Source organism: Aphelocoma coerulescens, chromosome 1A (assembly GCF_041296385.1).
Source record: "Aphelocoma coerulescens isolate FSJ_1873_10779 chromosome 1A, UR_Acoe_1.0, whole genome shotgun sequence".
Lineage (NCBI taxonomy): Eukaryota > Metazoa > Chordata > Aves > Passeriformes > Corvidae > Aphelocoma > Aphelocoma coerulescens.
In genome coordinates, this window is record NC_091014.1 from 13,522,330 (window position 1) to 13,545,331 (window position 23,002).

At 39.9% G+C, this 23,002-nt stretch overlaps 1 protein-coding gene across 1 annotated transcript; it reads right to left on the reverse strand.

Moving 5' to 3' along the window:
* Positions 1 to 21: 21 nt before the first annotated feature.
* Positions 22 to 22,767, reverse strand: NAPEPLD (N-acyl phosphatidylethanolamine phospholipase D). Its single transcript, XM_069036051.1, is given in 7 exon segments — positions 22 to 1,107; positions 2,984 to 3,098; positions 4,019 to 4,665; positions 10,119 to 10,431; positions 21,291 to 21,558; positions 21,561 to 21,773; positions 21,776 to 22,767. Coding segments are annotated over 7 exon segments (1,791 nt in total). The 5' UTR covers positions 21,882 to 22,767; the 3' UTR covers positions 22 to 978.
* Positions 22,768 to 23,002: the final 235 nt, after the last annotated feature.

A 23,002-nucleotide genomic window follows, 5' to 3' on the forward strand; every position in this document is an offset into this window, starting at 1 on the left:
TATGAAGGAGAATAACAACCCTTTTTATTGGCAACAATAGGCTTTAATTCTGTAAATTAGCAAGACAATTTGATACAGATACATTTGGCTAAGTTTTATAACACTGAACAATGTTGTAATCTCTCATTCAACTTTAAAATTATAAGGAAGCTATAACAAAAAATACCACAGCTCTTGTTTAAGACTTTCCACTTAAAAAAAAAAACACAAAAACAAACAAAAAACAAACTTAGAAAACTGCAAGGACAAGCGACACGAGGGGATTTTTCCACTTCATGTGCTGCAATTGACACATTCAGAACCTAACTTAAAAACATAGACAAAACAATGGAAGTGTGCAGATGCTCTGGCCAGCAGTTAGTTTTACACATCCATGATGCAATATAAATTATCTCTCTTTAAAAGGCACATTTCTTCGATCATTGCAAAATTCAGCTTTTGTGGTTCATTAATACATGAAAATGAAGAGTAAACCAATTTTACTACACTTGTGCTTTAACAACACAGCTGTATTGGATGACTTCACCCCCCAAAACATACATAGTGAAGCTATCAAGGTACAGGGCATAACCTGAAGACTAACAAGTGGGAGATGACAGTCTAACAATGAATAATTCAAGTTAGCCATTAATCCTAAGAATATGTTCTGTGCTGAAGTTATTATTGCTGCTGCAGGTAAGATGAAAGTTTAAAAATAATTTTATCGGTGGTGCACATCAGAGTTGAAACCACAAGTTATTCCCAGACAACACTTAGTATATAAACCACTCTTAGATTACCTCTCTAAATTTATAAACAATGTAACTAGTAAAATTTGTCATGAAATTGGTATGCAAGCTTTAGTTCTGAAACTGACAAACCTGGCATCTACAAATCCAATTCAATCTAAAAAATCCATAGTGTAAGTACATCATGTTAGTATTGTAACATTCATTGCTAGTTCAAATCAAACAGGGCTTATAAGGAACTGACACTGTTTCAGTTTTCAAACCGGTCATTTGTGTTCAAGTTCCGTGATTCTCCATGGCGTAAGAGAAAGAAGTCGTCTTTTTTCAAGCCATATCTTTCAAGAGCTTCATTCAATTTAACCGGAGGATCCAAGTAATACTGGAAAGAATGAGAATAATATGAGGGAAAAGATATCACTGCAACATTTTTTGAGGGGGGGGGGGGGGGAAATCACTGCTCTAAAAAACGGGGGGAGGAAAAGGTTATTTGTCAAACTAAAATGTTTGGGTTCATTTTAAGTTTTTAAACGATACGAACGCTGATATACAGCTGCAGAGTAACAACTAGCAAGGCTCAACTTGTCAGCCTGAACTCGGTCGTCTTCAGTGCAGCAATAGATCCCTTCGGAGGAAGCGCTGCCCGCCAGCAGCTGGCGCTTTCCCTCGCTCTGCAAACCCGAGCTGTCAGCGGTCCTGTCTGAGCACCCGGCTCTGTCAGTGCGGCCTCCCTCAAGTTAACGCGGTGTATTTGGTACATTTCAGAAAAGGCATCATCAGCGAGTAATCTTTTTTTTGTGCTGCTAAATACACAGTAACATTTGTACCGCGGGCACTAGTAACACAGTTTATTGGAAACACTGGGGACAGGAAACGTTCTATTCAAGCGTCCTATGTTCCCTCCACGCTCTGCCAAGGAGGTGCACGATGAGCTGGGAGGGAGCACAGCCGGGACAGAACATTTGACAGATCAGGTGATTACACTATCAGGTGTGAATTAGGAGATAAAGCGGTGCAACTGATGCAAAGACAAAGTTGAAAAACAGCTACCAGACAGTATCAAAGCAAATATAGACACTTCCTATTTCACTACATTTTTAGTTGCTGTGAAGGTGTCTGGGTAACCTTCTTATTAGATTTGTGGACTTGAGGGGGTAGAGGGGAATAAAAACATTTTAAAAGATCAAAGCCTCAAAATAAATAATTTTTTTTCATATCTCTTCTGGTTTTAACTTTGAATCAACTATTAAAAATAATGCTCATATATTTACTAGATAGACGTAATTAATAAATAGTGTATTGACCTACAGGCATGCAGTTCTTACTATCTCCAAGTGATGCACCACTGAGTTTGTTTTTATTACTGCATAATGTAATGCATAATACTGCATGTGTCCTCATCTGTTATGCTCCTCAGTGTGGGATATGCCCAGCCCTTGCCCTGGAGGGATCTCTGCTGAGACAAGAGATTTCGCAATTGCCCAGCAGGACTCCCTGAAGGGGCAGCCACTTCTTGGGTCATGGCGAGGAAAAGTGGACCCACAATCCTTTGAGAGACCCTCTGCAGATCTTTCTGTAACCCATTGGTCTGTCCCAGACCCTCTGTAACCCATTGGTCCCCTGCTGATCCCCTGTATCCCTATAAAAGGGAGCCCCCTGGCTCTGTGGAGAGAGAGCTCGTCCCTGGCTTTCCCCTTCGCCGGAGGGAACCAACAATAAAGCTACCTCTGTGTGGAACCAGCCACACGGGCCTTCTCGTCTCTCTCTGGTCTGGTTTGGCCTGGAGGCTGCCCTGCAGAGCTGAGCTGGAATCACGAGCTGACAATCACTAAAGAGCTGACAGCCTCTGCAAGGGCCCCTCTGCCAGCAGCTGAGAGGAAGACACTGGGCCTCGGGAAGGCGATTCCTTTCGGGACCATCTCTCCGGACCAGTCACCTCTTCCTGGGTCAGAGCCACGGACCCCACCACCAGCTGTCCACCAGCTGTAATACCTCAGCATCTGCATATCAGAAATCCCCCACATTTGTTTCAATAACTCTGTATTTTCTTAACCATGGAAATATTTGATGTAATTGGTTATGAAAAGCTAATCATTGTTTTGAACAGCAGTACATAGAGCAGTAACTTTTCACTCTATACAAAGTCCACATTTTAAGTTTACATTTACAGATATGTAGGTTAAACTGCACAAGCAAAGCTTCACTAATGACTGTCTAGTCCTTGGAAACCTGAACTCATGTTTAGCGTTGCAATTTACCTCATTTGCTAAAGCAAAGGTCCCCCAATGAATTGCTACAGACTTCTTTGCTTGAACATCAATATGGATTCTTACTGCTTCTTCAGGGTCCACGTGCTGGTATTTCATAAACCACCTACCAAAACAAAGCATGACATTTTTGTGTCACCTAATTCAGTGCAAGATTTCTCCTTTACTTCCATTGCAAAGAACAAAAAGAAACATATGCTCATCTAATCAAAAAAAATCGTAAGCATGTACACCTGGACAACATACAGAACACTGAAAATCAGGAAACTAACATATACCAACATATCTATGAAACACCAGTTCATGTATTGTACTCTCTTTTTGAAGGATTTTTTCTTATCTCTGTTTTCAATAGTATAAGGACATATTACTGGGGCCTTAAGGCATTAAGGCTGAAACTTTAAATCCATCCCTGAAAAGATTTCGTGCTAGCAGTACACACCAAAAAGTGTGTGCTTTGGAGATAGCCCAAGGAAACAGGGAAAACAGAAGAGAGAACTTGACAATTCTTGAAAGATACTGTATTTTTACCATGCTGTTTGGATTCCTATCTTCCTTTCCCAGTCCATACATGCTTTCCTTCCAGCATTACATGAGTGCTATTGTCTAAGTGTTTTCTCCAAAAGGAGCAAAGTTTGCTCTCCTGAGCAAACAGATCTTTCATACTTGATAACCAAGTCATCTTTATCTCCAGATGAGTTGCAAAACCAGGGTAAAGACTGAAGCAAGAGAAAAATGCAGCAAATGACATACACTGGAATGGGCTGGATTAAATGATGCTGTTTCAGAAAAAAAGGCAGAGTAATTCCAGATTTTTACTCAACATTTTTAAGGGAAGAAGGACTGCTGATTCATCCTTGCTGTCCTTAAGTCTGAAGAAAAAACTCTCCAAAAACATCACACATACACGTACTTTTTACTAAAGTACACCTTTTTAATACAGTATAGTTTTAACTTCTGGGTGTATTTTTTGTCATCAGTATATAATTTCATTTACCTATTTTGCTCAAACTCTAATTTTCCTACCTTGGCTCATAAGCTCCAATGGGGATGGCTGCAAGATCAAAAGGTCCAAACCTTTTACCTATTTGTTCAAAAGCAAAACAATATCCAGTATCTCCTGCAAAGAAAAACCTATTCCAAGGTCCCAAGACAGACCAGCTGCCCCAGAGAACCTTGTTATCATCTGTCACAGTCCTTTTGCACCAGTGTTGGGAAGGGGTGAAGACAAAAGTTACTGCATCATGACCAGGGACACAGTTCTCTTCCCACCAATCCAGTTCAATCACATTCTCACAACCACATCTCTGCATCCACTGCAGGAGCCCCAGGGGCACAAACCAGCGCAGCTCGCTGCCAAAGCGTTCGTTCAGACTCGCCACAGTGTTGTAGTCCAGGTGATCGTAGTGGGTGTGGCTGATCAACACCGCATCTATCTTGGGGAGCTGCGCTACTGTGCACGGAGGCCCTCGGAAGCGCTTGGGACCCAACAGCTGAATAGGGGAAGCTCTCTGGCTGAACACTGGGTCAGTAAGAAATACAAGTTCATCCATTTCCACCATAACTGTGGCATGTCCCAGCCATGTGACTCTCATACCAGCTCCTGTCTTCCCAGCCTCTTCTGGCATTTGAACAAAGTAAGGTTGTAACACTGGAAGTTCTTTATCGAGCTCCTGGCAAAAAAGAACACAGTATGCATGAGAGATTTCAGAATGTACTTGGCCATGGAACAAAAACTGCATACAAGGCACAAATCAATACAGTCAAGACTTGTACTTTATGGTTTTATGCAGAGAACTGCAGCATGCACCAGATGCCTTTTTAATGTCCATTTTCCTAGCTACTTCCTCCTAATTTCATTTTAGGTTTTTGTAACATTTACACTTCTCTGTCAAAAAAGAGAAGAGAGATCCCATCAGGCCAGGAGACCTGATAAGAGTCCGGGGGGCATTGCAAGGAGAGCACTGCAAGGCATTAACAGCATCCCAGGAAGGGATACCTCCACCTGAAAAAGAATATGCATACACATGCACACACAGAGTGTTACTTAACAAATACTCAAGTTTAGCTTATGCAACTAAATGATGCATCCTCTTAAGTCCTAACAGGAGTAAGTCACAGCTGAAAGAAAATGCCATGTTCCCCAGTCACACTCCACAAAAGCCCCTTAAGCCTTTATCAGGCCCTCTCTCTCTCCTCATTACATCTAGAAGCAGCACACAAAGGTTAACCTTACCTGGCTAATGTTAGCTATTACAATTCTGCCTTCCCATCCTGCCAATAATTTAATGAACATTCGTAAAATAAAAGATCGTTTTTAATATAAACCTTAAGGTACTTAGATATGCTTCTTCTGGTGTTTTATTGAAGCCTTTAGGGTAATTAAAGTTTAATTTTTACTGAATAAATCACTGTACTGCTCTCCATGTATGTGTACGATGCAGTCCCATGAATGACTGGAAATCAACCTAAATCCATTCTTCTGTGTAACAAAGTTATGAAAAGGTTCTCCCATCTCCTCTCTTTTTCCAGCTTGACTAGTTATGCAGTCCCTACTCGAGCATGACAGGTCAGAGAACTGATCTGGCTGAACATCAATCCAGAGGTGAAAAATATACAGATCTCATTTTGATTGGCTCAAATTTGACTCTATGTGTATCCTCAAGCTGGCCCAAAGGAGGCCATGGCTGTACATTACCTACTGACGCTCACTGCCCAACCACCACTCCTTCTCTCATTTTGAACCAGAGTTATGCTCTTCAATGCAGTTTGGTGGAGGTGCTTATGCAGAAGTTTTATGTTTACTAAATAAGGAGCTCTCCTATTGAAAAAAACCAACCAATCAAAGAGTCTTCTCAGAATTCCTGATCATCTCCAGCTTGGCCACAACGCGGCTAATGCTCTCCTCCCAAACAATTCTGGTCTGAACTCCTCATGCTGCTTTAGAAGAATTTTCATGTGGTAGGGCAAATTCTAGACTCCTGACAGTCCTCTCCCTGGTTATCACAAATGTCCCAGCACTTCTGGTTCAAGTCAAGTTCTCCCTGCCACAGCTGCTGCTCTCGTTCTCTCAGCCTAGCACAGATTAGCACTATCAGTGAATTTATACAGAGCTGACCTTGTGCTCCTTTAAAAGTCCAGCTGATGCTGTGACAGTTTAGGACTAGAGAAGTTGCCTTGCTAAACAAGTCCTGACAGCTTCAGGGAAGTTACTTTCTCCACAATATTTTATTGATTTGGAAGGCATATGTTGGGAAAAACAAAGCACGCACATCTCCATCCCCCTGCAATTCTACTGTAAATAATAAAATATTCATGAAATTGCTTTTTCTGAGAGCTAATGGATAAGACACATCCACTGAAAAAGTTTCATTACTGTCTCCAGCAACAAGAAATAGATAACCTTCTATAAAGCTGAATATAAGCTTAGTACAATACAACCCCTTAGTTCATACAAGAAAAGTAGCAGTCTTAGACTGAGATAAATGGCTGCTTCTCCAAGAAAGAAGCATCATTTTCTTATCTCTATTTCATTCCAAGTACATGGGAACAACAGAAATCTGAACCACAGAAGTGTTATACTGTGACACTTCAATTAAGAAAAAAAAATAAAGAAAGATGCATAAAACTAACATAATACTCAAAAACAGAAATTAGGACATACTGAAAAATTACACATTGTTAAGTCAAAAAATCAGATCATATCAAAGAAATAAAACTCAGATGTGGAATTCAATAATTAACTGTCATAATGCAATTTAGGTCAGTTAATACATTTTTTATGGAAAATATTCTTTTTGAGTAGATAGTTTTAGAGTTAGACTACAAATTTTCTCAGAACTAAATTTATTAGCTAAACTTATTTTTGCTGACATTTGGGACAAGTTAGTTTTTAAAATTAGTATCATGCAATATTAATAAACAATACTAAATGGATGAGGAACTGGCCAATTGGCAGATGTGAACAATTAGTTAAGTGGGACTAAGATATATTCTACCAAGTGCTGACAGCAGACTGATGTTTCAGCTTTGCTGAACAGTGCTTAAATTGCATCACAGCCAGTTGACTGGGGGCACACAAGAAGCTGGGAGGGACACAATTGGGAGAGCTGACCTCAACTCATCAGAGAGATATCCTATACCTTACAACATTGCACTCAGCAGTAAAATCTGGGGTGAGAAGGAGGAGGTGGGGGACATTCAGAAAGAATGGCATTTATCTTCCCAAGTAGCTGTTACATGGGATGCAGCCCTGCTTTCCTGGGGATGGCTGAACACTTGCCTGCCCATGTGAAAATAAATTTCTTAGTTGGCTTGTGCATGCAGTTTTTGCTTTACCTATTCAACTGTCTTTAGCTTGACCCAGAAGTTATCTGATTTTTGCCCTTTCAATTCCACTGGGGTGCAAGCATTGGGGGGTGGAAGTGAGCAGCTGACTGGGACTTGGCTGGCTAAAGTCACAACACATCTGCACTACTAATAAAGGCTTTACAGGGATGTCATTGGGATTGTCACTATTAAGTATTCCGAGTAGTTGATTTAAAGGTAGAACTAACCACTATAAAAGGCATTTGTAAAAGTTACATAGACAGGAAGATTGATAAATAGAGAGGAGCACAGTTCGAACAACTGCCATCCTGACCTATTTAAACAAAATTCTGTGACCAACAGTTCACGACAAACCAAGAGCACAAAGGCAATGTAACTTGTGGATCTCATACAGAGCTTGTACTTTCCAGGTTTGTGATACACAGGCCTCTGATCCAAATCAATGATTGCTCAGAGGATGAGATCAGAAATCAGGCATGTTGAACTATCATAGTAAATCACACCAAAATATTATTTCTCGGTGCATGGGATTTGTGTTTGGGATTTTTTTTAGTATTTTACAAAAGCACACCAAAATCACCTTTTAAAGCAATAAGCAATACTCAGTTCATAAGATTTCAAAGTAAAACACAAGTTCTAGTAGCAGTTTACTTCGCAAGAAATACTTAAAACTCACATAACAGGATAAAGCAACATAATGAATAAAATAACATATCATATGGAACTTTTATCCTGCTGTAATATATTTTGCTCTGTCAGACTAACCAGAGACATATTAAAACCAGAAGAATTATAATAGATTTTTGAAATGTGGCAATTATGTCAAATCAGCTACCAAGAGAAGCAAAATGTGCTTAATACTGTCTTGTCTTCATTACTGAAGTAATACAAAAATTTCTCCTGCTGTGTCCCTTCCCCCCGCCCCATTCTTCTTTCCCTCCTAATGCAAAGCAAGAAGAAACACATGACAAGCTTTGGTAAGACCAGCTGATTAGCTTAGGATTTTTGGCGCTTAGTGCATACTGGAATACCACAGGATTTTACAGAAACGAGAACAATCTAAACTGCTGATCCAACAACTAATAATTAAAGATCCTTCAACAGCCCCAAACAAAGTTATTAATAAAGCCTGTAATGAAAATACAAGAAGTCCATGCATTCTGGATAATGATATAGACTCATTATGAAGGCATGATTATAATACATATAGCTTTTCCACAGTGAAGCACAAGCACTTATCCTAGATAATATACTTGTTTTTACATATGCAAAGCACTTGGTACAGATAAAGTGAACCTGACCAGGATAGCAGGGCATCACCTGCCACACTCAGTGCAGAAACTGAAGTAGGAGTCTGCTCAAAGGACATGCCATTTAGCAGTGATAAATACAGTATAGAGCCCTGAGTCTCAATTTTAAACAAGCTCAGATGCGCTTCACAGGCTGATTTAGGGGTGGAACAAAACTGTGTGGAACAAGCATCCAAATGGCTGAGGACTCCACAAGTACATTTTATTGATCCCTATCTAGGTTTTTCTGTTTCTGATTTACTTCACTGAACTCCAGAATTAAGGCACTTAATTAAAAGATTTAACATGAAAACAGTAAGATTAGCCCAAAATGAATCCCAGCTGGGTCAGAGAGACAGCTTTTCAACTGCTGCCTTGTAGATTTCTTTGTGATCGTCCTTTATTGTAGGGACAAACTGTAAATTAAAGGGGAATGCTGCAGTTCTGCACTCCATAGTACACCTCAGCATTGCCTTCGAGGGACTTCAGTCACTACCTGGGTTTCTGACTGGCACTGGGAAGATACAAAGACTGTTCCACACGTACCAAGAAGGGCAGAGGTCAAAAGCAACTGAAAACGTCCAGGTGTGAATTTCATGAAAACGTGGCCAGCATGCTGTCTAGAAAGCTGTACACACACTGAGGCAACTGTTGTCACCACAAGGAAGACACCAAAATTTTAAAACAGAAGTTATCCCAAGACCAACAAAAGCTTCCTGTGCTTCTTTCTAAGTCAGATTTTATTATTATTATTATTATTATTCAATTACAGCCAAAATTATTTGTCCCTTAAATATCCCCAAACCTCTGACCATCATGCGTTAACGTGCAACATGGCTTTCTTGTCCAAAAAAACTGATAGAATTCCTTCCTTCACAGGTAATTCAGGTAAGACAAAATTGAAAGCTCTTTACTAAATACTGGCTGTGAGATTTATAAGTTGTGCACACCCTCCTGAATGCTTAAAAGCATTATTAACGCCTGCTTGTTAACAAATGCTGTCCTTGGTTGTGCACCCTTCAGCACAGCTTTTCTGAAGTACAGTCAACACATCAGAAGTACACTGAGAAGTAATTCTGTCAAAACTTAGTCATCTTCATACTTCCTGTGACCATAAACATAACCCATGACTTTCCAGTGTCCATTACTCTTCATGGAAAAGAAGCTTCTCCTGTCTCCTTCTTTACACATAATACCTGATGACAACTGTTAAAAAGGAATGGCTGTAACTGGTTTATGACTGAGCTAGGGGGCCATCTTTGTTGTTTTTATAAACTTAGCTGTATAAATCAAAAGGTGTGGACCTAACAGAGGCAAAAATTAAAGAGGTAGAAAGTATTAATCCACCTTTTGAAAAGAATAAAATGATACTAAAATCAGAAAAGTAAGACTTAGAAAAGTCTCCAGAAGATGCTTAATGAGTATTAGTTAGAAACTGTCCTGTTTTATTGATTAGAGCAGATGTAAAAGCAGTCTAAATCACAAAAGGAAAACATGGAAGTATTCACCTGCTTTGAGCGTGGCACGTTGCTGTTGTCTTTCTCCATGAGGGACCATTTCAAAATGTTTGATAAAGTTGGTGATTTCCATGTTGGCCACGGGTTGACAAATCTTCCATCTTTGCCTCTCTTTGATTTAGTTACATCCTCTTCTAATCTGTAGTCCAGCCTGAAGCTTTTTCTGAAGGTTCTGGAAGAATCATTCCTCCCGGAACCTCGATCTGAATTCTGACGTTTCTTCACTGCTTCTTTAGGGTACTGGTTACATGCAGTTGAAGGCTGCTCTTCATCTGTGTTCTTATCCATAACTTTTTCAGGGGAACTAAATAAAATATTAAATTAATCAATATTTTCTTGGACTAGCATCCACATTCATAAGACTAAATGTTCTCACACACATTAGAAACAAGCCTGCCTTTCTTGTTTTATGATCTACTGTATTTTTTTAATCAACAAAATATGCTTTTAAAGCAGTCACTATTACACAAAAGGCTTCAAAAACATGCTGTGACTAGCAGACATGAGGGCTCTTTGTAGTTCAGGCTGAATTTTACTCCCTGGAATGCACAGCTTCAGATACTACCACTATTATCTACCAACTGCAAAAGTGAGGGGGAAGGGTTCCTTAATTTACATTTTGGAAGAATACTCATTTCTCCTGAAACTTATGACATTTAGCACCTCATGTAATATGATCCTGCAAGTCTGTCCAGGAGACACTGGAAATATACTGTACCTTAGGATTTGCCTATATATTTGCCTATAGTTTTGTAGTAAAAGCAGCAGTCTCATGTAGCATTACTAACACTTTACGTATACCAACATGCAGGAAACTCAGAACACAAAAGATATTTGGTACTGTTTCCTATTTTGTCTAAAACATAAGTTTATTACAATCAAGGTAAATGTAACTGTTCCAAATATAATTTTGATACACATTTAACTGAACCAACTGGTGAAAGGCCACAGGAAATTGAAATATTTCAAATCAGAGCTGCAATGTTTGCTCTTAATTCCATCATGAAATATAAAAAAAGTGAGAAAATAACTGAGAAAAGCTTACTTCTATGAAGTCATGATTCTGGTATATTTCTTAGAAAACTATGAACTCAGTACTCAGAATCTCTTATTCCAAACTGCACTTAAGTGTTGCAGAGTTTACGAATATAAACTTATTATATCCAAGGTAGAAAAACCAAATATCCTGCCAAAGCAATTCAATTGAAGCTCAATGCTTCCATTTCTGTATTTACTTTTGACTGAAATGTTGACAGTAAATACACTGTTCTGTCAGCTTTAAAAAAAGTTACTGTTTTAGTGAGTGCACAACTTTCTGGCGTTTACAGACTCTACCTGATAATAACTAGAAGACGACTAGTAATGAACAGACAGCACTATTTAAAGCTTAGGTGCAGGAATAATTTTTAATAACAAATTTTGAAGTTTTCCCTGTGGAAAACTCTCCACCACATGTTTTGGTCTAGCTACTGTTTCACTAATTCAAATACTCAGACTTCAGCTGTACACTCAGAAGCATTGGGCCAACGTAGCCAAGCCAGTCCATGCAAACAACAGTGTCAGAGAACAGAATTAAAGCTCACAGTTTTCTTAGAAATCATATAACTCACTGTGCCCCCCATAAGCTCATAATTACAGGGAAAATTAAATATATTGTTCACTGCAACATTTCAGCTAAGATATTACATACATGTAGGTGTCAGCAAACTGAACCCAAATGCATTTGCTGATGATGCTCCAATTTCAAATGCAGAGTCCATTTCTGCTATTTCAGCAGCCACTGACGACTAAACACTAAGTATGGTATCAGTTGCAAAGAATACGACAATTGATAAATATTGTGAAATTTTCTTAACAAAATAACCATTATTGTGCCATACTGGAGAGAAAATACTAACACATCAAAATTTGTTTCTAATAAAAAAGCATGAACAGCATTCAGAAGACACGGCTGACAGAATTTTTTTATACCCCTGGTCACAATCTTATTTTATGTAATTGCTTTGTACTCCAGTTTCACTGCAGTTTACTGAAACCACTCCACTTACGTATTTCCTATCTAGCACTAGGATACCATATCTGCATCATAATTTAAATTTAACTGTTGATATTTCTAGGCTTTTTTCCTCTATTCCACTAAACATTAACTGGAATCAGCCTTCAATGAAACACTCAACTTGCTCTATAGCATTTTAAGCAGATGTAAATGGTAACACAAAGAATCAGTGCCACAAAAAGACAGACAGAATACCCAAAAAATGGTATTGGATATTTTAACTGTTATTTTAACTTAATGGTTGGGTTTGGGGTTTTTTTTTTTGCATTCCTCAAAGAGCATTTTCAATGCCAAGTCAGCTTATTAATTTAGCAAAGCACACAGACACAGCATAAAACAGCTACTCTTTTAGAAAGCATCATGAAAACAAATCACAAAAGTTTAATCAGATAGGTACTTAATTCCAGGAAATTCTTTTCTTAACATCTCAGATGTCTGATTTCTTAAATATACATAACTACTGTAATTATTGCTCCTACAAGACATTTTATATTAGAGACTGGGGTGCCTAATGTTTTATTTTTAAGCTTCTGCTTATCTATTCATTCATCTCTAAAATAGGTGAATTCTACTTTTGCTTAGACCTTCATATAAACCTTTGATCTTATCCTGGAAGTATAAACCTCTAGGGGAAGCAGGGATCAACTATGCCAATTAAACAAAGACAATGCCAAAGCATTTAAGGCACTGCAGGTATCTATCTGTCTGCCAACATATTTTCCACATGATGCACATACATTACTTTCATTAGTATTCCATAGGCAACTGAAAGGATAAAAGATCTCAGTGCTCACAGAATACTTTAAACCTTTTACATGCATAAGAAAGGGACACATTTACAAAAAAAGTATTCCTGATGAACTGTAGATTCCTTTGAAGTATCAATCTTGCCAGATCATTTCTGTTTCATTTAAACTGATTAAATATATCCTACAATATTCATGACATAGTTGTCTTATATAGAAGAGGAAGATGATAATTTCTTGAAAGCCAGGAATCATTAGCTTAAAATAAAACTCAACCAATTACTAGCCCAAAGAGATTCTTACACTTTTGCAGAAGAAAGCCTCTACAGATAAGGAGATTGGGCAGGTGTATTTTAAATAACAGAAAATACCCAGTCGCAAATCAGTTGATTTTTCTGTCAGCTTTCCTAAATTCTTCCCACGCAAAAATGAGTTTGGCACTTGAAAAACTAATTTAAGTACTCAAATGGCAGAAAAATTATGAGCTATAAAGATATGAAAATCAAACTGGAGTAGAATTGTGTTCACTTAGGAGGGGGCAGTGGGAAAGGATCACATCCCTGGTGAAAATTCATTGTTATGAAAAGTTATACAAGGAATCTTTTTCTACTTTTAAACATAAACTACAATTTTACTTAAAATCATTAAACTGCTTTCCTGGCAAATGGAACCATCCTTCAGGATGAGATGACTTACCTCCAGCAGAGGGCAAGTGGATTGACACTATTTGTAAGAGGGGCTCAGGAGAGAAACAAGGCAACCACCCTCTCATCTCTGTCCTTAGAGGTTCTTTGCTCTTCCAGCTGAATTCAGAAGAGGAAATGGACCAAGACACAAACTCCTAAAGAAGACCATTGGTCATGAGAAATCCACAAGGCCAGAAAGTGTTCTAGACAGAGGGGAAGAGCATCACTGACTGATGAATAAGACAAAGTCTAATATGAATCAAAATGCAGAGCTCCCATAACTGGTTTTCCAACATCAAATACTAAGGCACCCCTAGTAATCCACAAAGGAAGAGAGAAGTTGTAGGTCTGGCAAGACATGGCATGGAAAATCCATGGGATGTCTTACATCCCACTAAACTGGCTTACACCTGTAAACAGGATATAGCCCTTAGGACAACAGGTTTCGGGCAAATGGTTTATTTTAACATTGCTTACATAACTGAAAACTTGGATATAAATATTTTGGCTGTGAGCCTTCTGTTTATTTAGGAAAATAACAAAAATTTAACTAAACATTTTAATACTCTCTGTTCCAAAAGAAGGTTGGAAAAGGATACAATACCATTACAAGAAACACTGTCATTATAATTTCTTTTTAAACGGTCTTTTAAACATAGCAGAGCTTCAAGCCAAATTACTTGAACATAGGCATAAAATCTATTGTCTTCACCCTTTCCACCCAGTCTCCTCTAACATCTGCTGCTCCATAAATGAAATGGATGTAGTTCCCCCTACTAATCAATCAAAGAGCCATGGTACTAAGCATCAAGTCTGCCAAAACAGACTTATCCTTCTTTGCTACACAGAAATGTGGTCCTTATTTAACAAATCCATAGGCCTGAAAGTTTAAGAGTTACTATGAAGCTATGGTTTACTAGAACAAAACAATTTTCCAAAACTTTACAATTGCCTGGTAAACATTTCATAGTTTCCCAAATACCTTTAATTTCTCTGCTTTTTTTGAAGTAAAGGGTTTGGTTCATTTTTAATCACTGTCTCTCTATGTAAACTACATCCAGAGCTAGGCTGTGCTAATGATCACCTAGGAGGGACAGCACACAATTCCCAGCAAACTCACACCACTGTAGCCTGACCAAAACAAGACTCTGAACTTTCTCCATATACAGCTACACAACTCTGAAGTTTTCTTTCATTATAGATATTTTTAATGACTGCAAAAACCATGCATTTTGGCTTGAAATAAAACAAAAAGTTGTTTCAGTTAGAAGGAAAGGTATTTGCAAACACTAGGGAGCATGTAAGTAATTGGCTCCCACAAGCTTTACTATCAAATGACTGCCAGCTAAGTTTTGGCTCTGCTTTTATTTTTCCTTCAGGTCTGAAATTGGCTGCTTTAATTAATGAACAGTTTGAGACTGGAAAATTCTGAATGCATTTAAATTTTTATTGTGCAGTACTTCAAGCTGTTCCATCTTACCATTGTAGACTTACCAGAGCAAGAACCTGAGCCTTCTGTGAACTGTATACTGCTACACATCTTGAAGTTTTCTTTCACTATACATATTTTTATCACTGCACAGCAGTTGCACCAGCAATTATTCCAGATGCTCTTGGTATTAGGATTTCACACAAAGATCTCTCAAGCTTGCATTAGCTGATCCATGAATACTTCTATTATTTGAATCACATTAAAAATCCCTAGCAACAACAAATGTTGCCAAAATTTTCGTTCAACAGATCTGTAAGTATCCTGATTCTACACTGCCCTTGTGTACTAGTCAAGAAAGATTAACAACAGAGTTGATAACAGAAAAAAGAACAGCTCTCTTCATAAACAGCCTCATAAAATCAGAATAAATCCTTTATCATTCTTATCTAGCTTTGAGGATCAATAGTAAAACAAAGCAAAGTTTTATTTAGACATCGTGGAGAAAAAATAAAATTAATTACAAATAAAAAAAGAGGTGAAGCATCTACCCATGGTCATCTGTTGTTAGGCTTATTCTTAAGTATCTGTATTACTTAAGCAGCCACTACCATTAGCCAATCCATTTCTGCCCTCACTACTCCCCCAGGCTTGCCAAAACAGACACTTTTGTCCACATGGTGAATTTGTTTAAGAAACTAATCTGGCTGATAGTCATTTCTTACCTTACCATCCCCCTAGAGCAGCACTTAATTTTCACCTGCATCACTGTGCAACCATGCAATTGTTTATACCAACAAACTGGTTAGGACAGGGAAGGGTGAGAAGAGGAATATAGTGTTGTAAACAAAAACTACTTATGCCAGCACTGGCTTAAAAAAATAACGAATTAAATATCCTCAATTTAGAATTCACTGTGTAGCTCAGTTACACATAACCACCAAGTTAGGTTCAACAATTCCTCCTACCTTTTCATTTTCAATCTACTCCCTTCCAAGGTTTCATTCAGACTTAGTACTGACGATGCTGAAACTCTCCATTTACGTCCTCAGACAGTAATGGTTCATACTATAATGAAGCACATTCAGTAGCTACCTACCACCCACAAGGCAGCCCACTCCCGTTACTACACATTCCACCTCTATTTTGCTGGTATTCATCAGGGGAACCAAACCAACAGAAAGTTATTCATGCCTATCAGCTACACCTTTGCATGCCTCTGGATACAAATGCAAATAGGCTTTAGAGTCAGGCCCATCAGTAGTCCCTGGAGCAAATTATTTCTCAATGCTGGGTTAAATCTTACCAGCTATGGGCACTGTATCAACTGAATAAAGATGCCTCTTCTTGGATCTGGGATAATACATAACTATTTTTCATTTGTTCCCAGGTGCTCCAGATGATTCTCCCTGTCCAATATGAGCATCGTCTAGTCCCCAAACATGTCTATGATCTGTAGATAATATGATAGAAATTTTTTGTTACATGCATATTCTGTTTAGGTTGTGATCCCTAATACAACAGTAGCTCCATAGGGGGCACGCAGTAGGAACAGAGATGACAGACCCAGGAGCCAATTTCTTTAGCAATACATGCCTTTAAAATAAATTATTTTCCTCTCTACCCTCATCTTTTATTGCAGTCTTGAATAAAAGAACACAAAAGTTGGCATGTGGCCATCACATTTAAAAGAGCAGCCTAGACTATTATTATGATTAAGAACAAGAGCAGTGTAATTCTGTGCTATTGCTGAAGCAGTCACCAAAGGGAAGCTGGAGTCAAATTTCCCTACACCAGAAAGGAAACTGCCTTCCTTTGCTCTCCCTAAACAACTAATTTCATATAACTACTTAATTTATAGGGAAGAATCCTGAAAGAACAAGAGCTGGAATCAAAGTTTTCTTACCTGCTCTGCAGGACTGAGGCTGACACATACAGAAGCAAGGCTTGTGCATTACAGCTGTGTTATGGCACACAAGACAATACCCGGGTCACAAATCAAATGCAGAGAATTTTTAAATCAACAGAAAAATAAGTGCAGATAGCATATACACACAGCTGCACAGGTAAGTCATGGATTCCAACATGGATGGCCCTTCACACTTAGAATTTCAATAAAGCTTTTCCAAAAGAGCAAACATGAAACTTGTACCAACCCAGCTACAGGATTCAGAGCCCAGCTCTGGCATTCTGGCACGAGCGGCACTTGTGTAACTATTTATGCAAACGAGTAGTTCATTAGTTTCAGTTGGTTACTGATGTGACTCCAGTTAATGACAGAGGTACACCTTGCCAGGACGGGGTTTACTGTTGGAAAAAACTGCCAAACTTTGAAGTTGAACATTTAAAAACACACTTTAACCACTCCTGCATGCTAACAGACTCTACATCTTGGAGTTTGTATTTTAAGTTATTATGCCATTGAAGCTGTTAGCACACATTTTTCTTAACTAAAATGAAGTTTTAAAATATTACAAGCTCACACTCCATCCTAAGGGTAAAGGTTTTCCATCTAACATCTTAATGTCAATTAGATATGACTAAACCCAAATACTATTACACGTAATGAAATTAAGGCTCCACTTGAACATGCTGTGGGACAAAAGTGATTTCCTTTGTAGCATGTGGTTAGAGAGGCAATGTAAGAACTGTTTCCATAAAAATGCACAGAAATAATGTTAAAACTTTGATGCATAGGATCCACATGGCAAAGTAGGATCTAAAGCTCATTTAACATCAACTCTGGCATTTTTATGTGTGCAATTGCTATCTCCACCTCATTTACTAAGCCTTTGAATTTTCTTTTTCCTTGTCTCCCCATGCCAGAAAGGAACAAACACTATGCAAACTTCCTCTAGACTCACACCAAGAATAATCCTTTAAAACCCTATAAAACCTCAGTTGTCCAGGAAGTGCAGCAACACCCACGAACTCAATTTTATTTTTAAGTTAATAGATAGTCATAAAATTTTGTTTACATTCCTATTTAAAGGCTTGTCTATTTTAATTCCCTCTTTTCAGTTCAAAGTCCAAGCACATAGGGTCCAATGTAATTTCTCTGCAACATGAAAATACTTCTCTAAATTCTTTCTAGTTCTACTTAATTTTCAATATAAAATCAACTTTTGCTTGTCCTAACAACATTCTCTCTCTCCCTCTGTTTATGTATGTACATGCACCCTATACACATGTGGATTTTACAGAACTATTTATAACATTTGAATTCAAATTTACTGAAATCCAAGCAAATAACTTCAAGGTCAGCTAAGATAAGGAAGTGATAAGTTTTTCTTTGTTGAACTATATGTTTTTCTTGAATGCATCTGTTCAAAGGCAATCTTTTCATGTGAGTTAAGCCAAAAGGTCACCAGCCTTTCCAAATAATAAAAGTTTAGAATATCCAAACTTCATACTGGAAAGCCAGAAAACACATCCAATACAGCACCCTTAAAGTTCTTTAACTGAAACACACTCATTTAAGAAGAAATTCCAAGGGACAGTACACCAGACACAGCAAAACATCAATACTCAAGGAAACTGGAAACATCATGATATATAAGTGTTTTTCATTACACCCTTTTTTCCTATATATAAAAGGCCTTTGATTCCATCCCCACAACTCTAGATTACGAAGTCTTCATGTACTCTAAATGAAATGCAAGGTGCTTTGGTTGTTAGTCAACAACAGAAGTGTTAATACTAGAAGTTGTGTGGTTTGGGTTTTTCTTCTTACGGAAGAGTCAAGGCATACTGCCAACACAAACATGAACCATCTACTAATTTTCAAGGCACCATCCTAAATACGTAGGTGTTTTAAGGAGACAAAGTATTTAATGTAAACACACAAACACCTTGCTATTGCCACACTCTTATTATCAGAAACAGTTGAATCTCACTGAAACCTTCCCTCAAAAACCAGTCCACAGCATGAGAAAAATATTTCCAAATGTTTTAAGCAATAAAACCTGTTATCCTATCATAAGCCTTACTCACCAGGTAGTAGCACTAGCAGCTCTTACCACAGTAACAGGTCTTACAGAAGAAGTAACTCTTGACATAAATGCTTTAACACCCAATTTTTCACTCACAAATCTTATCAAACTTTGTTTTTCACAGTCAGGGCATGATGGCAGCCATGTTTTCACAGTGTCACTTGGCAATGCTCAGTTCTTTCCTGAACAGCTGTGCCAAGTTTATCTGCTTGGGCACAGTTGTAGGCTATCCAAACTTGAATGATCCCTTCCTTGTACAGTTGCTAAACACCAAGATGTTACGTGCAAAGAGTACATATATAATACGTAACTTTTCTCCTAGACTTTTTAAGAATATTGAAACTAAGTGCAACATTTAGTTTATAGAAAAATCCTTTTTACTCAAATCTGCATTTAGACACAAGGCAATCAAGTGATTTTCTATGGTTCTGGCTCTGAATGCATCAGAAATAGGACTCACACTGCAACCTATAAAGTTAAAGCAATAGACTGCAAAAAATTAAAGTAAGATTTAAAGTGAGGAAAGGAGTCAGATGTGACAAAAAGCAAAACTAATTTCACTGCAGGTGTTAAGTATAAAGACACTAATTAATATGGCAGTATTTCTGTTTTTCTCATCACAGACAAAATAATTGCCCTCCTTTTTGCTAAAAAGAACTTAAAAGCTATTTCTGAATGAAGAATTAACAGTTTTGGTTCAATCTTGAGCTTATAAAGGCTGAAAAAATAGTCTATTTCTCCTGGTTATTCCTCAAATCTACTTAGTTAATGCAAGTGAATAAAAAGATAATAATGGATTGTTTCCTCTTAAAAAGGCTACATATCTCTTTTGATTTGAGACCAATCTGAAGCTGAATAACTGTTATTTATATTTGAACAGTTTCACTGTCATCCCTTACTTCCTCCTCTCCTCTCCATCATAACTGAATCAAACTGGGCTTTCCAACCTCCACATATGAAAAATTCCCATTACTTCTTATAATAAGGCATTTCAATTTCAGATAATTTGGGGTAATTTGAAAGCAACTGTTGCAATAATTCTTGAATTAGTAAGAAAAAAAATCTTATTCTATTCTTCCTCAAAATCTTATCTACAAAATAAATCAAGCTTCCTACTTTCTTAACTGATACAGCTGCTACTACGAATAAAAAAAACCTCCCTCTTTTCATGGGTTTTTTGCCAGAAAACTGATTTTCCTGTCACTATCTTTAATTTTGATGCCACTTTAGCCGGTGCAGTTTGAAAATTAAAGAGAAAATACTTACGTACAAATAGTACTTTCCTTTAAAACTAAAAACTTGCTTCATAATCGCCATTTAGTAAATGGAAGAGATCATAATCGTCACTAGAAAAACCATTTCTGCATAAGTTAATGATTTTAACTGCATCCAGTCAACACCTTCCCCAAATCCTTGCTAGAGATAATTGACGATCATTGAGATTATTTGGCTGCACTAATTACATTAAATGACTTCCTTAATATCTTCCACTTCTCACTATACAATGCGAACACCCCCCCCCCAGCTGCAATAAACATCTGTTCATGCCTCCCCTTCAAAGGAAAACATTCTCTAAGCCGCCGATACTATCAAGCGGATTTTTTTAAGCGATTATATAACTTGTTTCTTTCCGAGCGCTGCTGCAGCATGTTTTACTGTCAATTGGTGGGAACTAAAGCCTTCCGCTGGTAGGGCGGGGGGCGAACGCAGGACTTTTTCTCACAGGGTTTCTTCTCAGCGGTGCGAAAGGATCCCCCCGGTCCCCGCTGGTTTTGGAGCTGGCGCCCGTCGCGGTCTGTCCTCAGCCGGGGCGGCGGGCAGGAAGCGGGGCAGGGGCACACACTGAGCGCCGCGGGCAGCCGGGCTGTGCCGCTCCTGCCCGAGCAGGGCTCGCCGGCCCCAAACACCTCGCCCGCCCACCCACGAACTTTTCCGAGCGGGTACCTGCGCCCGTTCCGCCCCGCTCCCACCGCCTCCCGCAGCGGCCGGGCCCGGTCTCCCCCACACTCACCGGTGGGGCCCCGGTACCGGGTGTGTGTCTGGCGAGCCCCGCTGCCGCTCTCGGAGCAGGTGCTCCGCTAGCCCGGTCGCCAGCCGGGCTCTGACGGCGGCAGCTCGGGCAGCGCCTCCCCTCCGGACGGGCACGGGGTGGGAGCCGCCGGTCTGCTCGGTCCGGTTCCCCTCTGCCCTCAGGAAGGCGCGGGGGTAGAGACCCCCAACCCCGGAGTGCTGCTACCGCTGGAGCGCCGCTCACCTCCCGGGCTGCTGCTGCTGCCGCCCCTGAAGAGTCTCGTCCCCCTTCTCCTCCTTCTCCTCCTCCTCCATGGTGCCGCTCCACCCCTTCCACGGCGGTAGCTCTGCAGGTCTCCGGTAGGAGCTGTTGAACGGCTGCGGATTTCCACCTGACCAGCTCGCCGCCGAGGGCAGCACGGCGAGCTGCAGGGAGCAGCTCCACAGCGCCCGGCGCCTCACCATAGCGAGCAGGGCTTCCGCGGCGCCCGGCCTTTCACCGTGGCGGGCACGGGCTCCCCACAGCTCGGCCCCTCACCATGGCGAGCAAAGAGCACCACAAAGTCGCCCCTCACCGTAGAGGGCAAAGGCTCCGCGGCGCCCGGCGCTTCACCGTGGAGCGGCGCCCTTACAAGATGGCGGCGGGGGTCCGGGGCTGAGGGATCCGGGATGTCCCGGAGCCACCGCGGGACAGTGTCGGGGTTGCCGGCACGTTCTGCCCCTGGAGGCCGGGCTGCTCGTCCGCTCTGGGGAAAGGGAAGCACTCGGTTGTGCTCCTAGCCGCTTCCGATGGGAAGTAAACGCTCCCCGCAGTCCCCTTTGGGAGCCCGAGCATGCTGCGGTGAAAAGTTTCCTGGGCTCGGTTTTCTCAGCAGCCCGGGGTAGTGTCGCCATCCCCAGGGGTACCGGCACTCACGGGAGATGCGGTGTCCGGGCGAGGCCACCCTCTCTCAGTACAGCGCGCCTCGCAGGCACCTGTATCCCCACGGCCTTGGGAAGGTAAAACTCGCGTCCAGGTCGCTTCACGTGCTGGGTTACAACCATCCCTTCACTCCCCGCTCACGTCTGTCAGAAGTTTGCAGGCAGCTCAAAACGATGGGCTGAGAAGTGAGGCATTTTGAGGCACCCAACCCAGAGGAATTGGGTTCTCAGAAATGTGTATTTTAAAAAGACTTCCTTACCTCCTTAGGGACAATGGATGGCAAAGAACAAAGCTATGTGTGATACAAAAACCGCCCCATATTATATAACAGCCACATGAAATCTAAGACTATCTGGAGCTCTGATAACATGTTTATGTACATTTTATCTTGAAGCTTGGGACTGGATGCATCATTGGTGAAGAAATCATACCTATGTTCAAGGCCAAAATTCTCAAGGCACGCCCCTTGGGATACTAGAAATATGGGCCTTACTCTTTTGTTATCTGTCATTCTCTTAGTTTCCTTAAGGTAAGGGAATGATAAAACTATCAAGCTGCCTTGTTCTGTATGAGTTAGCTGTTTTCTATGTTCTGTACATACCGATACAGATATGTATTGGTTGCTTATGGTCAGACAGATTTGCTGACCTTTGCCAGTGGAAATTCCTAATTTATTTCTTACTTCTGGCCTTTCTCACCTGATATTTCCTGATCATTTCATCTACCACTATGTCTAATGCTAAGCCAGCCTTGTAGCAGCAACAACTTTTACTCGTAATTATTAAACACAAATCTATATTGATTTAAGTTATTTCTACTGTTACTTTATAGAGTCTAAGATCTACTAAATGACTTAGATAATAAAGCTATTCTGATCAATGACCATTAACAGTAATAATTAGTGCTTATGTATAGAAACCTGTGTAAGCCACTAGGTAAGTGCCTGCAGGCTAGTAGCAGCTGATTGCCAACAGTTGCAGATTTGGGGTGCTCATCCTACACTTCAATTGAGTATCTCCTAGTAGGCAGCCCTA